Here is a 19236-nt window from a genome sequence, read left to right as displayed (position 1 = left end):
TTTCTCATAATTTTTTTCATTCTCCTTTTTTTTTCTCTTATTAAAAGTGAACCATCTTACTAATTTGTTATTTTTTTTTATACTTACTAATGTTTTGTTCATGCAACTATTTAATTAACACAATATGTAAACTCAAGTTTCAAGAAGTAACAAAGAATCAATTTTGATTTATGATAAAAATAAAAAAATTTAAATGTCAAGCATACAAATTCAAATTTAAATGTAATAATAAATTAATTTTAATTTATAATAAGAAACTCGCAAAGAAAGAAATTTCAAATTTTAAATTTGCTTTTTATATTCATATTTTAAAAAATGATTATATAAACTGCTATTTAAGTATTATCTACTTTGAATAATTATACTTGTTAGAACAATTTAAATAATGCAAAATTTCTCTCTAAATGATGTAGAATTACTCTCTAATATAGTTAATTTGCAATTTGTCTATGTTAATAAAAGTTGTTGGACAAAAAAAGTGATTTATTTTTCTAACTTTATTTTTTATTGAATTAGTTTTTTTTATTCAATTTTATCTGTTAACTTTTTATGATCATCTGGATACATAGATTTCATATTAGAAGTAAAATGGGTCATGAAGAACAATCCAATTTGATTTCTCATTTTAGTCAATAAAATCATGCCAAACTTTGATACGTTGGTTACAAGTTATAAAACATAGAAGAACCTTTAAATCAGTTTCAACAATAATTAAAATAAAAATTATAAAAAATGGATGCTCAAAATCAAATTTTGATAAAATCAATAAACTAATATCCATGCTTCAACAATAAACCATCCAATTATCTTTTATAAGTTTCTTATAATACATTGTTTAGATTAATTGTTCAATCAAGTTCAACAATCATTGAAAGAAATATCTAGTTTCAATCAAAATTTAACAGTATCATAACAAAATGAGAAACTTACAATGTAAATAAAAGTTGCAGAATTAAATTTAACTAAACAAATTAGGATAACGAATTTAAAACTAAATTAGAGGAATAAGTCGCTTATTTTGTTGTTTTGGCTAATAATGGTAAAAAAAAAGAGAGGCTATTCTCTTCTAACCAAAATCAGGGGTATAAACAAAAGAGTTAACCTTTTTATTTCTATCACAAGCCACACTGAGATTTGGCATTTTGATTTGGACATGGCAACGTGAATATTCTTGTTTCACAACTACATAGGAAAAGTGAATATAGCCATCCTAGAAATAGATCCTACTGATGAGCTAACAATCCAATTATAAATAAATATATATATGCATGGCAGTAAAGTAAGATGTCACGATACTATAGAAAGCTGAAGGGATGTGATGAAACTACTATCAAAGCTATATATGTGAAGATCACCATCTATCATTTTTTTCTATAATGTTTAAAGCATGCATGTGCACACTACTAGAATAAACAGCACGACAGGAACATAAATGCAAGGGTGGCTTCTCATAATATTAGAAAATTAACCTTATTGACTATGTTTGTAACAGCAAAATGGAAATGTCCATGTTTGTTATCAACAACAAAGCACCAATGGACATAGCGGGATAAATATATGTAAAAACAAGAAGAAAAGATTAAGTGTGGGTTAGGAAATAGCTACAAATCATGTTAAATTGTGGTTTAACTGAAAAATTATAATGTGTGGTATTAGAATAAATTTATGGTCTAATAAATTTAATTTTAATCAAAACACGTTTACACAAAATATAGGATGTGAACATGTAACTCGACATGCAAAACTCAAAATTAGGTCACTTTCTCTGCGTTGAATTTCGAAGATATTGAAGTTAATTCTTTAGGAGATGATGTTGAAAACTAAGGATAGAATGTTTGAGGTTTGTTTAGAAGTCTGAAAGTAAGAGACATAGAGAGTAGAAAAGGTAAGAAAAAGGAAAATAAAGATGAAACGTGAGCTAAAAAAAAATTATATTGAGAGATCTTAAAAATATATGTTTAAAGAGATTTTGAAATATTTATAAAATCTCTTTCATTTAAAAATTCTCAAATAAAAGTTATCATTAAATAATTTTTTTCTTTTAAAATCTAAAAGAATAAAAAAATTATTTTTAATTTGTTCACTCATATAATAAATTAAGTGGGTAGGAATCAGGCTTAAACCTAATTCAATTAGATTTAAGTCACATTTAAAGTTATGGTATGAACTTTTTTATGTAATAAAATTTAATTAAATTTTTTAATTGTATTTGGACCTTTAAGAGAGTCTTGTGAGCAAAACGGGCTAGGAGAAAATAAGGCAATGATATGATTGACACTTGAGAAGGTCCTTTTTTTTTAATTGATGAGTGATGGGTGTGTTTTTCTAAAGTAATAAAATGATATGGCGAAGTGCTTTATAAACAGAAAGAATGGAAGGGAGTACTAAGACATATTTGATAAAATAAGATAAAAGTTTAGAGTTTATACGTAACTCTGTAAAATTAGTTAAAAATTGTAAATTTGCAATTGAAAGATTATAATTATATAAATAACTTATAAAATTAAAATTATTTAATAAATTCAATGTATAATTAGTTAATTTATGTTAAATAATTTAAAAATATATAATATTATATTAACATAAGAAAAATATTAACAACGTATTTTTTAACATATTTCTTACTTTAAAGATGGTGTGTTGCTAATGTTGCTTATTAATATAATATTAAAATTAGTTATTATTTTATTTATTTATTTATATCAATTAATTAAATAATTATATATAAAAAAATTTTTATTTATATTTGAACATAAATATTTTAAGCTATATATATTTTTAATATAAAATATATTTGAATAGAATAGACAAAAAAAATAAAAAATAAAAGAAAAAATAATAAAATTATTATAAAGGTAAAGAGAATAAAAAAATAAAATCAATGTATGTATGTAAGATTTTACTCATATAATGAATTAGTTATTTTTTAAACATAAAAAATAAAAATTAAATTAAAATATTGATAATTAATTTTTAAAAGATAAAAATTAGCATATATAATTTTTTTAAAAATTAACTTTAAAAATTATAAACTCATTTATTTTTTATTTGTCAAATAATTTACAAAATTTATTGATCTTTACTTTTTTTTTTTTCATCCAGTCTAATTTGAATTCGACACAAGATGCGCACTTAAAAATAATTTTTTACATACGTAAAGTTTCAAACTTAAAATTTTATTTAAACAATACCAAATTACTTGTTACTTGAATTAACGTCTATTGACCTTATTTTTTAAATAATTAAAAAGTTACTTTTATCAAACATAGTTTAAATTAATTATTAACGTCAGATATTATCTATGATAAAAATGTTCTAACTGAATTAAATTTTATACACATGTGATGAATGAAATTATATTAACAATATATATAACATACTTTTGTTTTTTTATCATCAATAATATTAAATATTTCTTATCATTAAGAATATACTCACAAAAAAGTTACTTAAAAATATTAAATCATTTATTAGTATTTTAAAATTTACTTCATATTATTCTAATGATTAAAAGAAACATAAAATAAACTAAAGATTTTATAAACTTAACAATAATTTTACACTTTGAAAAACTAAAATAAGAAGTCCTTGATCTTAATTTAAAATACTAAAATGATTATTCAGTGAATTATTTTACATGGATCTTAGCTTAGGCACGCGAGGCCACAACTTTATGCAACATGATAAAGTTCTTATTTGAGTGACATGAAATTGAGTGACAACTTAAGAGCTAGTAGATTTCTTGTTCACCCTATGGATCTCTCAAATCTTCAGCGTTTAATGATACGATTCTTGAGATGCTACAACAAAACCTTTACATAACAAAGCCATCGTGTGATTAGGGTGCCTTCACTGGTCAAAATTTCAAATAAAATTTACATTAATTTAAATTTACTTTTAAGTAAAATTAATTTTACAAACGGGTTTGTTCAAACACACACTAAGACGATGATGCTAAATTTAAGAATCACAATTTTAATTCAAATTCTGATATTTGTATTGAGATTTGGTTAGATTTGTAATTCTGGTATTTGTATTAGGACAAAAGCTTTAATTGAAAATTGTAATTCTTCTAACGTTTGTCTTCAACATTAGTTGTGGGTGTTCCTTCTATTAATAACGATTGATGCTGATGTTTCAATTTTGGTAAGGAAAATGTTTGCAAATATTTATTAGAGAAATAAACATTCAGAAAGAGGGAAAAAATAAGAAAAATAAATAATAAATATAATGAGTAATGTATTAGGACAAGGATGACAATTTTTTTTAAAAATCTAAAAAAATAATAACACTAATAAAATATTTTAAATTATAATTGTTTACGAAAAGTGAAGAAAAGGTACATTGAACCATATGAAATCCCATGTATTTTATCACTATAAATCATAACCATAATAAAAGTTAAACGTGATAGATTTCTTTTCATCATACAATTCATAGTCAAATTTAACTATATTAAACTAGTCATATGTGTGTGTCTATGCCAATTTGGTATAATATTACAAATATATTGAATGAATTTCAACTTGACAATTTTATAATTTAAATATCAGAACTAAAAACACTGCCTAACAAAATTCTAAAATAATTTTGTACTAAAATAGTTAATTGTATGATATTGTAAATATTTTCAAATAAAATTATTTTTGGTTTTGTTTTTTTCTTAATACTTGTATAAAGTTTAAATATAAAAACAGTATTATTTTTGAACATATTTTTTTGTTTCTTTAATATATATATATATATATATATATATATATATATATTAATTTCTCTCGCTAAAACAATTTATTAAAAGATTGCTTTATATATGATTTCTTTTCATTGAATCACGTTAATAACAAGAATAAAGCTAAAATTATTCCAAATGTAATAATAAAAAATATATAAAAAATAGCACTGAGATGTAAAAATAGTTATGTATTTAAGAAAAATAAACTATGTGCCATAAGATAACTACTTTGATTATTTGAAAAATGATAATGAATATTTTTATCGAATTAGTCTAAAAATTAAAATAAGTTTTCATTTAAAATATAAAAGAATTGATTATATAAATTTTAATATATTTTAATGTAAAATTTAATAATAAAAATATTTATTAAATCTGAAGTAATATTAATTATATTTGGCATGATTAACATAGCTGAAATGATAGGCATTGGAAAGACCAATAAGAAAGGAGCAGAGGAAAGTACAAATATCTGCAATCTGCAATCTGCAATCTGCAATCTGCGTGCATTGAATTTCGTAAGCAAACTTTCCTTAACAGTTAGTATTCAATAATTCATGAATCTCATTTGTAACCATTTCTTAGATTTGTGTTGGGGTTTGTGCTGCTAAGCTATGACCGTAAAGTTCAAACACCATCAATTCTACCGACAAATTTTATATATAATATTTAAAGGCAATCCCTATTTTTTGAGGGCGAGGATTTAACATTGATCCTTCGGGATTCTAACCTATTAAATTAGTAATATTAAGCTCACAAGTCATAAAATGAAAATGATCCAAATGAGTGAAGGTATCAGAGTCTTCTGCAATTTTTTTGACACCCTAAACTATTTTCCGTATAGAACTGTACATTGGTACTTGACACAGTTCAGTAGTGTAAACAGCTAGGTCAAGGCTACCCCATTGTACTTTAATTTACTCTATTTTTTACTTTGCTTGTTGCTACGTTGAACATGTGAAGACTGAGGCCTCACAATTTCTAATGAAATGGAAAGAATTTCGTTTGCTATCTGCTCAATAATTGCTTCATGTACTAATTCCTATTTTAAAATATAACTTTTTAATTTCTCTCATTTTATTACATATTTATTTAATTTACTCTGAAAAGTCAAGCTACTTGTGAAACTAATTCTTATTTAAAAAGTAATGTAAATACTTTTGGTTAAAACTGACTTTATGTTCATATACACAGATGTTTACGAGATTTTTGTTTCTAATTCTCTTTGGAGAAATTAAGGTTGTAACAAAGGAAAACCATTAGACAAACAATTATTGAACATTTTTCGAAATTGAAATAGGTGCATTGTAATAATTGATTTGCTGACAAATTTCTAAATATAAAGGGGAGTTCTACAAGTTTCAATCCTAAAAATGAGTGGAAAATTTTATCTGATTGATATGAATATATGGTAATGGCAATAAAGAACCAAAAAACTTAAATTGCAAGTGGCAAGGAATCCCCAAAAACAGGAAAAGAAATGGTGAAAATTTTAGTGTGTGCTTGAATTATCACTTGCAAGCTAACTTCAAACAATGAACCCAACGAGAAAACAATTTTTTTTCTTGTTACTTCCACTCCAATTATAATTCGAAATCAAAATTGTGTTTAAACGCAATCCAACTCAAATTCAGCCAAACATTGAATTCAATAATCAAATTGTGTTTGCACCCTCTAAACTGATGATTGGGCTACACATGTCATAAGGAATTACCATATAATATAACATATACATTATAGTGAGGCACCTTCACATAAGAAATGCCAGAGTTCAAATAGTGACATCTATGGCTGTGTGTTGGTTGAAATTTCTTAACTAAAAAGCTCATTTGTAGGTTCCCATACCAATACCAGTCTCTCCACCATGTGGTTGGAAGCTATCTCTGGCCCTTGAATAGTTGATATAATAGAATTCTGAAACTATGCCAGTGAATAAAGTAAAAGCAGCACCAGCAGCAAAAACTCCCTTTCTAACTGTTTGGCAAGAGGGGGGAATTTCAGTGAACATGGTCCTATACCTTGTGTGATAGGCATTTCTCACTGAACCAGCCAGCAAGCACATCTCAGCTATGAAGAAAAACACCCTGTTAAAGAGAGAGTTGCAAGACTAGAACAATCAGTTCTATACACACACAACAGAAAAAAAGGTGTCACATGTCTGTGTTCATGCTTCCTAAGTACGTTTCAATACACATTCTATATGCAATTTATGTGCTTATGAGATCCATAAGCTACCTGCATCTAAGATTGTCACCAAGACCAAACATGCACTTAGTTTAATAACATTATTGGTAAAGAATTATGGCTTGGGTTAGGACTCGAAATAACATTATTGGTAAAGAATTATCATGTACCAGCAGATTATGAAAAGGACAACTGCCAAGGCCCTTGAACCTCCTGGGTTTAGAGGCTTCCCACAACAGAAGCAATGACTTGCCACCATTATGAGGACTTGACTGGCCAAGAGGAAAAGAAATGCACCAACACCAAGCCCAGTTGATATATCTGAGTCATAGACACAGTAATTGTAATTTATTTCCTTGTCTGGTACAATCTTGGCCTGCCAATTAACAGACTCAAATAATTATTGTAGGTAACTAAAAGCAATCCTGTATTCAACATGCTGCCTGTAGGTACAACCAATAAAAAGTATATAATAATATTAAAATAATTTTAGTTTCAGATCTCAGCATAAACTTCATTGTTATTTTAAATTTTAATACATCTTTAGCTTTTGATTGATTGATTGTAGCTAGTGATTGCATTTGATATGATTAGACAGCATAAACTGTAGAGGATCACGACCTTATGATTCTTTAATGGATCAAAATAGAGAAGATTGAAATAAGAAGGGTGAAAATAGAGTAAAAATGATATTTTGTTTGGATGAATAGAAAATGAAATGAAAAAAAGTGGAAAAATGCATAAACGATATAAAAAATAGTTTTTATAATAATTAAAAATAAATTTAACTTAAAAAATATAAACTTTTTATTATATATATTTTTATCTTGTAGCAGAAGTTTTTTAAGTTTCTAGAAGAATAAACAGAGGAGAGGGACAAGGGACAAGGAAAGGATAGCAGATCATAATAATTGGAATTTGGGAGTTGGCTGGAACACTTGAATCCTATTGTAACCATTCTTACTCTCTTCGACATTGGGTCAGGTTTGGCAATTTGCAATAAATCATTCTTTTTTGCGAACTTGGTACTATTTCTATCAGCATCCTAGAAATATAAAGCCACTCAATTCTTCAACCTGAAAATTATTATGCATCTCCTAAATCTAATAATTGGGTGAAGGATCATTGTTTTATGGCTAAAATATCTTCCCATGTAATACATTTTTATGTTCCAAGAGGTTTAAAAACGAGTACATGAGTGATTTTATATCTAACATTAACACACTATAGAGATTGGTTAAAAGGTAGCATGTAGAAGGAAATATATGAAGCTAATAGGGGGGGGGGGGGGGTACATGGCACCTGTTTCGTAAATCTTGATATAGTTTTGCTGATAGAAACTACGAAATGAATAAATTTTGGAAATTTGATATTCAGTTTCAAAAGTTTAAGCTACTTTCATGCATGCACCATCATCTCAGTCCCCCAGTTACTGCATGGCTCGAAAGCCCCATTTCATACATGTGGCCAAATTTCGTAAAAGTAGGTTAACATAGTTTTTAAATAATAAAAATAAAGAATAACAATATGTGTCAACAAGGATTAATGAATGGGTTAAATAGAAAAATAGGTATAGAAAAAAATAAGAAAAAGATAACTAGTTATACATCAAGCTATAGTCTTGTTAAAATCATACTTATATCATACATGATTATTTTTCATAAAAAAATTACATGCATAAACAGATTTGAAATTTTTTATATGGAAATGTGGCCAGCGAAAAATCTAAAGAAAGAAACAGAACACAGGCTCTTCAACCTTTATGAGTTAAATCCAGCATTAATTTTCACTCTTTACTCCTATATATAAAGACTTAGTCTCTGCTCTTACCTTAATCTTTTCCATTGAATGCATAATTCTTCACGAACCCGAAAACAAAAAATTCATAAAACTCAGACCCAGATTCTTAATTTTGAGAAAGATTCGAAATAAAAGAATAAAAACTAAACCGGTAGTAAGAATCAGAGAACACAGGAGAAAAAGTTGAGAGATTTTAGTTATACGATTTTTCTGATGTATGTTTAAATGCATGTAATAAAAAATTAATAAATAATAAAATTTCATTAAAATTATAGTATCTATTATTATTATTACTGTATAATATTTGTAATTTTTTTAAAAACTATTATATATAAATTTTTATAGTGTATTCTTAAAGACACGTTAAAAGAAGTGAAAATTATAAATAGAATACTCACGGTGCTTCTTCTCTGCTCAGCAACCACAGCCAATGCAAAAGCAATCAAGTGAAGAAAAAAAACAGTGATTAGTAGCAGCTTGGAAGCCATGAATGTGATGTGTGTGCAGCTTAGCTTGTAGAATCCTCTTTTTCTCTCTCTCTCTCTCTCTCTCTTCCTCCAGAATCTGCTTTGTTAGTGCATCACAAAAAGCACAAGACACTTAAAACATGGGAAATTGAAATTGAAAAAGATGTTACACCTGTAAACTACAATCTTAATGTGCGTATTTTACCAGCTAACAGTGACGTTACCAGACAATTTTTTGTTGTTGCTTAAGCACTAATGTAGCATAATATAGGCCCACGAGGCAAGGAAAAACTGCTTTACATGTTCAATGATTTAGAGCATATCGTTTTGTACACACGTATTTTACATGATTAATCCATTTTTTTGAAGAAGTAAAAGTATTTATTTCATAAATTATTTTTTTAAATAGCTTTGACTTTTTAAAATAATTGAACTTAGAAAATTATGTTTAGAAAAAGTACGTTGGAAATGTTGGAAACACACGTGTTTAGAATCTTTGTTGAATACATTATATATTAAAATATATATAAAAAAGGAATATTAAGATCCTATTAATTATGTTAGTAGTATCTACCCAAGAGCATGTGATGTCAAAATTATGGAAATAATATTCTTGTTCTGTGATCAAAATTAGTGAGGAGGGTGTGGTATTTGCCATTTGGGATGTTTACTTAATTTAGCAGAAAGACTAGTTTGGTGAAAAGGGTGTCATGAAATGAGACTAATTCAAAGAAAGTTGTTCAAGAATTGAAATGAGCTATTTGGTAACTTAATGGTGCTTTGAGGGGTTGTTGTCAGTGAGAAAGTAAAGTTAGGGTGAAAAGAGAAAGGGTGGGGAAGAAGAATGGGATCAGATATCTTAGGGGCTACTACACCAAGTTTTATAAAGAAAGAAAGGTCCCATATCAAGTGCCTTTTGCATGGCTTGGGAATTAAGGAAGGGCACACGCTCTATGAATTAAATTGAATTGGTTTTTTGGTGGAAAATTATTCCATCTCATTTTAATTATTTGTTTATTTATTTTTATCATTCATTCAATTTGATTTTGAAATTAAATCTCATTTGATCTAATTTCAAATAATTTGGACTTTATCAGTTTAAAGTTTATTGTTTTGTTACGAGACTACGAAAAAAGTAAATTATAATTGCTTTTTGTGATGCACAATTTGCTAATTAAATTTATATAATCAAGTTTAGAAGCTGAATTGTTTTCAAATGATAAAACAACTAAATGCAATCTTTCTTGAAACATATTTGTATGTAAATAAATTTGTATTAGTTAAAATTTTGAAAAACAAATATTTCCACTAAAGTTACAACAATAAAATAATTAATAAAACTCTACAAACTGTAATTCATTTAAAACAATTACAATTTTTATAAATTTAATATTTTAAAATGATATTTTAATTTTTACATTTAGAATACATTTTAAATTAAATTGTGAAGTTTGTATAAATTCAAGTCCTTCATAAAAAAAAAAACTTTATTGCACATGTTTAACACTAATAGTGATAATTGATTGGCTAAATATTTTCAATACTTAATTGGTCTCTAGGTGGTGGTGACTTTTGCAGTCTTGATCATGGTCGTTTAATTGTTTTTATTTTATTGACCGTTCATTAAAACAAGTGAAAAGCCATGTACCCTAAAAGTAAAGGTAAAAAAGCCATATCCATGATATTATGGCATATATTTTCCAACCATTTTCACTTGTCCAATATCTTCTCAAAATTGGCAAGTATTAGAAAAGTTGACACATGTTTAAGAGCTAGAATTAAAGTCTTATTCAGTTATATTATTAATACAGAATATATTTACGACACTTGTTGTAATATTATTTTTTTCCCTTATCTCTTTCAATTATGTTACTTAATTTATTACATATCTCTCTTTTGTCTTCTAATTTTTTTTAATAGTTATACATTTTTATATAATTTTATGTACAAGAATAATTTCTCTTCCTTAAATCAAGAGCCAAATTACTGTATATATTAATTTTCTGGTTCTTCACCTGTTTCTCAGAGTTTCTTCTTCACCCTTTAAATTGTACAAATAATTTAAAAAACAAAAAATCTGAATCAATGTGGTCTAATGTAGTTTGTTCTTCTCTTGTATGTGTCAGAGCCACGGGGTGGAAGAGAGCTTCTAAGTGGTACTAAGGCATTTTCTGCATAATCCTGATGTAGTCATGTTTATTAAATTATTTTTTGGGTGAAGGGTTTTGTTGCCATTTGAAATTTGTTTGTTTGTGATTTTATTTTCTTTATGATTTAACAGTCTGAGATTCAAATCAGAAGAAGGATACTGTGTGACGACGATATGTATATTTACATGTCTTCTTGTTATGTGAATGATAAATCACATCCCAGTTATACTAGACAGAGATTTCATTTTTAGTATTCCTTATGATGTTACTTTCATGTTCGTGTATGAACACCGAAAGTGTTCAAAAGATAGTGTCTAATAGCCTGTTTTCTATCTTTTATTTAGGTTTTCTCCTTTTGAGTTACAACTTCATTTTTTGTAGGGTACGATTTAAAAGAGTTTATGAAAAATAGCTTATTATATTATTTTCAGTGTATTTTAATTAATTTTTGGTATACTTGTTAAGATAAGTTGTTTTCAATTTATTCTAATCAATTTAATTATTAAATTTATGACAAATTATCATTTAAAAATAAATTATTTAATGAGCACTTAAATATATTATTTATCCAAACTCACCCTTAATCTTGTTATTATATCAATACTTCGACACTTAAGAACTATACTCCATATATTACTACTTTAGTCTTCTCTTTGTTAGAAGTCTTTGTTTATGTAGATCAATTACACTGATTCTGTGATTGATTTAGTACGTGTTTAGATTTATGTTCGAATGATTATGGTTTCATGTTTATTTCAACACTACTTGTAACTTCTATGTTAGATCAACATTTTCAGGTTTTTCAACATGTTTTTATTGCTAGTTCAATAGGTAAGTCTCTCTTGCTCTTGCTGCAAGAACTAGGAACTGAGTCCCATTTTCGAAAAGGAGAGAACAGTGCGATAAAATAGAGTTTTTGCATGCATAATTCACATTGATATAGAATAAACAAAAATCATACTGCCATTATGCACATAACAGTTTTTCTTTTAACAGCCATTATTATTAAACAAGTTAATAAGGTGACTGTTTAAACTTCAGAAAAGGTGGAAGAATTAATAAGTAAATAAATAAAAATGTTGAGGAAAGAAAAATAAGAATATGAAATACAAGTTGATTGTGCAATTTCAAGCTATGTAGCAAAAACTCAATCACGAACCTGAAGAATTTCAAGCTGATATCTATTGCTCTTCAACCATGCAGCAAGAACCTGATAATGCAAATTCAAGCTCAACTAAATAACCGAAAGAAAAGGATGCATGCTATTATTAAGCAATCACGTGCAGATATTGCTCAGCTGCTCAAAATTGGCAACCTCAACAGTGCTTTAGCTAGAGTAAGTTTTATTAGTTTTAATATATATATATATATATATATATATATATATGCATGGCAGCTGGTTAGGAAGTTGTTCTTCTGCTATTGTTATATCATAGACTGCAATTATTTTACAATTTGTTGTTCTCTCTAGCAAGTTAAATGTTTTTGATTGCTTATATTTCCCTTTAAAATTTAGGTTGAACAACTATATAAAGACACGTGTTTATTGACTGCATATGATCTAATTGATAATTTCTGTGAATGCATCATCACCAACATGTCTCACATTAGCAAATGCAGGTACTTACATATTGGACTTTGTCATCTCAATTTATATGCATGATTACTTGTGTGTGTGAATGTGTTAACTCTATACAAGTGTTATTACAGTTCTATGCACAACTTGCCAACCAATGTGGCAGTGGCAGTTGCAAGTTTGACATATGCAGATTCAAGATGTGGTGAATTGTCACATTTGCATCATGTAAGAAACTTGTTCAGAGATAGATATGGAAGGGAGTTTGAAATTGCAAATGTGGAACTATTTGCTGAGAATCTTGTAGACTCGCAGTTGAGGAAAAACCTCAGCATCTATGTTGCACCAGAAAATGAGAAACTCAAGTTATTAAATGAAATAGCTCAAGACTGAAGATGGAAACACGAACATGACACAAAACTACATGCATGAAGATGGAAAATGTGAACCAAATCAAATCATAGTTACTCTAGAGACCCAAAATAAAGATATAACTTGTTTCCTATTTTTGATGGTCGTATTTGTGGTAGCTTATGCTCGAAATTAACTAAGAATGAGTAGTGTCACATTGTTTTCATATGAAGACAAAAAGAAAATAGAATTTTTGAATGCTTTCATTGAGAGTCGAACTCAAGACCTCCCGCTTACTAAACGGGTGCTCTAACCAACTGAGCTATGAAAGCTTTTGCTTTAACAGTGATTTCAGAATTATAATTATCGACTGTCCTATGGTTTCTTTTCTTTGGGTCAATGCACAAAGAGCATGGTTTACCTTGTTCTAGATTTTTTTTAATTGGGTCTTTGCGAAATAAGTAAAACTGTTAACTACAATACATTTTAATTATTGAAAATTTACTATTATTTTAATTTTTTTTACAAATAAAGTATTTCATCAATAAATTAGAAGAAATAAATTTTTTACATTTATAATTATTATACACATTTTATATTTAAAAAATGGTTTAAAATTTGAAGTTAAAAATAAAATGAAAATCAGAGAGGTGATGTAGTTTATGGGACTCATTTAAAGTTGAATTACTGGAGTGTAAAAGAAAACTTAAAATGCACAAAATAAAAGCAATCATAAAAAAAAAACTTATAAAAGATCAAATTTAAGCAACTTATGATATTTCTCCATCAAAGTTGTTTTGATGCAATTACACATCTTTGTTCCTTTCTCATTATTGGTTTAACCTTTCAGATACAAACTTAACCAAAAGAAGAATTAGCATGTCATTGGTCACGTTAGAGCTAAACAAGAAGTCAATAGAAACACAATACAACCTCAGGGCATTACAATTTAAATCCTTTGAAAACAAGATTTAGTTCAAGTTAACCTACTACTTTACTTTACAAGGAGAAATTTTCATTTTTATTTTTTGGTCAAAAAGAGATTTTCATTTTTCAATTGGGAATTTTTGAGTGATTTTTCTTTTTTTGGTGAATGAAATAAAAAGTAAAAGACACGTGTGGAGATGTTAAAAAATGACACGTTGTGTGTCACCCATACTACATATGTCTAAGAAAGCCCACTATTGTGTTTTTTTTTTAATATTGGTTTTGGTCAAATCTCTCTTTCATATATAAATGCTATCACGCTAAGCCCAAGAAATCGCAAGCCCCAAATGCCCACGACAACCTTGCCCAAATAGCCCACGAGAATTGTTTTTAAAATTAAAAAAAAAAAGTAGTTTTATTACCATCAAATTTCTTCTGTTTAAAATATTTTCAAATATTGGAATTATGATGAGTTTGGGGATAAAATAATTTTAAAAGTTTAAAAGTAAAAAGTTTAACAAAATAGATAAACTTCACGGATTTTATTAAGTATGAGATAGGATTTGAAAAGGAAAAATTTGTGATTCTTTTATCGTCGTCAAAATTGAGATTCTAGTTGATAAATTTTGAGTAAAGGTTTAAAGCAATTTATTTTATTTATTAATATATTGAGTAGAAAATATACACAAAACTGTGAGCAAGACTAAATTTATTTAATGTTAAAGTAAGACTTAATTTTATAAAAAAAAATATACAAAAATCAAATTAGAACGATAAAAATTACAATTAAAGGGAAAAAAAAAATTCTCTTGTGTAATTATGGATGTTCCTAGAGGCTTTTATGTTCTCACGTGTGTTTTCCATTGAGAGCAATGGATTCCATTGATGTATATGTAACACAAAATTGTAGAGAAAGGGCGATTCAGTGCAAAATAAAAAAACTTGTGAGTAAGTTGAAGCAATGAAGGTGGATCACCCTTTTTCATGTGACCTTAATTTACCTCTGCACCCTTATGACACACCCTGTAATGTCTGTGACACACTTCAATGCCCTTTTTGGGATCTTTCTCTCTATATATAGTTTCCCTTCTCTGCCTCAAAGATTAACTGTTCTTATTTTTCTTCACTTTAAATATAATCATACCAATGAGATTTTCTCTTTGCATTGCTACATTTCTCGTGCCTTTCCTTATTTTGGCCACCATCTTTGCTACGCAAATGGATTCACTAAGTGCAGGTCTGTCTATTCCAAATCCTACTACAATCCCAATAAATTCTGTTTTTTTTCTTAATCTTTTATCAATTTTAATTTTTATAAATTTATACTCCTCAATTTGCAATAAATAATGTGAACAAGTGATGTGACATGTGTAAAAATGTCATATCATTATAAATTACTAATAACAGACTCCTTTAAAAATCAAAAGATTAAAATTCAATTAAATATATTTATAAAAATTTAAAATATATTTTACTTTATATATATATATATATATATATATATATGGGGTAGGTATTCGTATATTTTGTTACTTAATACATTTTCTATGTGTAGACTTTATTTCCAAAGCTTGTGACTACGTACAAAATTCTCAAAAAAATTATTTATAGCATGTTTAATTTCTCTTTTAAAAATAGTTTTTTTATTTTTTTAAAAAAATACAGTGTAAATTTATACTATATTTTTTAAAAACAAAAAAAAACTATTTTTAGAAGGGAAATTAAACATACCTTTATTCTTTACTTAATAATTTAATTTTTGAGATAATTAATTCATGATATAATATTACCACCTCTATGATCAAATGATTTATCTTACTTATCCCACTCTTATATAATTATAAAATATGATGTAGGTAATAGAGAGAATCACTTGATTTTTCTTTTAAAGTATTCTAATATAAGGAAAGGCGTATGCTATATATGTTTTTACCCAATAGCTTGATCTTTTAATATGGTTGATTCTTGATATGATATGAGAACCTTTATGAGCAAACGATTTATCGTACCTCTCCTACTCTTCTAATTATAAAAGGAACTTTCGTACAAAGTAAGTAAAATGTGAATTTATGCACTATTCATGCTTTAAATTCAATGGACTCTTGTATGAGAGATCGATCATATAAAATCATTCATGTGTCTTAGGTTTACGTATAGACTTAAACTTTAGGGCAATTAATTTATCATACGTGCAAGTAAAATACACATTTTTTCTTTTCTTTATTTATTTAATTTTAAATAGTCGTTGGCTTTGGTGGACTCATTAATGTGTGTGCGACTTATTCATTGTGATTGTACATTTTTATCTTTGGCAGTTGGCACAGCTATTCTTCATCATGATCACGATCAATTTAAACATTCAAGCACAAATGGGTTACTTAGTGAAAGAGAAAATAAAATGAAGCAAATGGAGGATGAGAAAAGTGAAAGGGTAGGGATCAAGAGGGGTAAAACACTTCAAATTGCAGGGTCAAGACTACCAGATTGCTTGCACGCTTGTGGTTCGTGCTCCCCATGTAGATTAGTAACTGTTAGCTTAGATTGTGCCTTACCCACCGATGAAGCTAAGTCATGCCCTATATCTTATAGATGCATGTGTAATAATAAATCTTACCCAATACCATGAACTATTTCTATGCCTCTTCCTCTCACAATCATCACACTCTCCTAGCATTACTAGTATGCTAGTTTCTTGCTACCATGTTTCATTTGAATTTTGAGTCGTGTGTTCATAATATTGTATCTACATATACATAAGTGATACTGTATATGTTTAGTTTGATTAACTTCACATTAGGTTTGAGAATTGCTCTTGTATAGTATGAAAGTGTTTTGTATCAATGTATTGCAAAATAAAGTAGTTGATATTTTAATTCGATAATAATATGTTAAAGAAGGGTTCTCCTATTTAGTAAATAATTTCATTTTAAGTGAATTAATGAACTTTTGTCTATAAACAATTAAATAAATTTTAATACAACCTCACTTCATCAATTCACCCAAGATAGAAATATTTATCCCATTATGTAACTTAGATAAACCCATCAAAGAATAAAAATAAGTAAGACTTGAGTGGAAATCACTGCATGCTATTTGTAATTGATTTTCGTAAAAAATAAATAAATTAAATTTCCTACTATGTATTAATTTCCATGAAGTTTTGATGTCAATACAATACAAGACATAAGGTAAAAAATCTCATATAGGCAAAGTGCCCATACAGGTTCACTCTTCTATGACCAAATATTAGACAAAGGTAAAGCGCTTCCCAAAATATTGAGCAAGACATAGGCCTAAAAGGAGCAGTAGAGCATATACTCTTTTTCAAGTTATTTACTATATGATCACAGAAGCACATTCATGAATTTTATCCTAATTTGAGCCACATAATGAAATTCACATGAGAAATTGAAACCATTCTACGTGGCTTAAGTGTGTTAACAGAGCCACACAAAAACCAAAACGATATAAACAAATCACTATTTGTATCGTTGGAATACTTATCCAATAATAAAATATGGTAATTGAATTTTGAATCCATGGCACGTAGGATTTTAGATGAGATCGAACTAATTAAGAAATTAAGTCCATGTTTCTACTTTTAACTTGTTTCGTTTGTTTCTTTACTCTATACATACCACGACTAGCTAGATGCCAGATAGGATGATATGCTAGTAAACATTTCTTTGATCGCAAGAAACTCATGAATAATTCAAGATTATTCAGATATAAAATGGAGATTTATGACAGAATTTAGAATTTCGCTAGAGAATGTGCTTTAAGTTAGTGTGAACTTGAGGTTGATTTGCGTAATAAATTGTAGTAAAAGTAAGGCTTCATGTACTCGGAAATAAAGGGGATCTGAAGGTGACAAAATAGGGAATAAAAAGGCTAATACAGTTGAACAGTCTTACGCGCAGTCCAGCTTAATTAAATAGAAACAACCCAATTCTAATTAAAAACTTAAATTTTCTTCTAATTAATCAGCAAGGTTAAGTTTTTCCAAGGAATCATAGAATCTAAGCAGAAGATCCTGCACTGAAATGCTCTCTGTCTGACACTTAATCACATTCCAAAATTGATGATAATTTCCCGTGGAGTTGCCTCACTATAGAGAACATATAAAATACATTGATCATGCAACAAAATAAAACATATTTCTATTGCCACTTTTATTTAAATGATTTTTGTTTAAACTAGCTATCTCTATTATTAATATAATTATAAGAGAAAAAATAATACTTTAGATAAAAATTACTTTAATAAAAACAAAGAATGACAATAGACATGTTTAAACTCTTGTTATAATTGAAATAATTTTGTTCATTTATCTCGTTTTATTTTGATATTGGTAGGTGTTTTGGATCAATTAGGGATAAGGAATCTTTTATGACTAGAAATTGTCAATTAATTTAAAACACTCTAATGAATCCCTTTCTCTCTTAATCACTTATATGCAACAGATCACAAGCCACTGAGGATGATCATAAATGGTTGACTAATTTAAGGAGTAGACGGTCAAACCCGCGAGGAAAATATAAAAAAGTTATATGCGTAGAAAGGGCGAAAATACTTTGAAAGTATGTGAAAAATGAAGGATACATGTACGGTACGTAGTTAATGCTTTATTATAGTATAGAACATTGCTCTTTTTGTCGTTCTTAAAATTTACTTTAAATTTAAAAGGAAAATAAATTTTATTTTATTTTATTAAAATTAGACAATATATAACTCTCTAAATATACAACATCTTAACATAACTCCTTCTACTGAGTTATAATCAAGAGGTGAAATTTATAAGACTACATATTTTATCGGTTAATATTGAGACTGTATGAGCTTTAATAACATACTAAAAATAAACAAAATCTAACTTATTCTTAAAAATAAGCTTAAAGTATTACGATTATTTAAGATTTATAAAAAAATTATTTTGAGTATATTTTTAATTAATAGATATATTTTAATATATTTTAAACTTTTGTGAGAGAAGAACATGTCAACGTACAAATCACCAACGTGTTTGAAGGGTTTCTTACTCAGTATTGA

General features: G+C 27.3%; 2 protein-coding genes and 1 non-coding gene across 3 annotated transcripts; 1 reads left to right on the top strand and 2 right to left on the bottom strand.

The window, feature by feature from the left end:
- Window positions 1-6403: 6403 nt before the first annotated feature.
- On the bottom strand, window positions 6404-9274 carry LOC113865585. Its single transcript, XM_027500256.1, has 3 exons — window positions 9115-9274; window positions 7087-7292; window positions 6404-6816 (listed from the first exon to the last, which is right to left on the bottom strand). Exons 1-3 carry the CDS (start codon window positions 9202-9204, stop codon window positions 6558-6560), a joined length of 555 nt encoding a protein of 184 aa, XP_027356057.1. The 5' UTR covers window positions 9205-9274; the 3' UTR covers window positions 6404-6557.
- Window positions 9275-12549: 3275 nt separating this feature from the next.
- Window positions 12550-13302, top strand: LOC113865111. The gene is made up of 3 exons (XM_027499477.1): window positions 12550-12669; window positions 12850-12953; window positions 13044-13302. Exons 1-3 carry the CDS (start codon window positions 12550-12552, stop codon window positions 13300-13302), a joined length of 483 nt encoding a protein of 160 aa, XP_027355278.1.
- Window positions 13303-13518: 216 nt separating this feature from the next.
- On the bottom strand, window positions 13519-13592 carry TRNAT-AGU. Its single transcript has one exon. It is a non-coding gene; the product is annotated as a tRNA-Thr (tRNA).
- Window positions 13593-19236: the final 5644 nt, after the last annotated feature.

This window comes from Abrus precatorius, unplaced genomic scaffold (genome assembly GCF_003935025.1).
Source record: "Abrus precatorius isolate BTA unplaced genomic scaffold, Abrus_2018 Scaffold4, whole genome shotgun sequence".
Classification (NCBI taxonomy): Eukaryota; Viridiplantae; Streptophyta; class Magnoliopsida; order Fabales; family Fabaceae; genus Abrus; species Abrus precatorius.
Note: the sequence above shows the minus strand (reverse complement) of the source record. Positions and strands in the feature narration are given on the sequence as shown.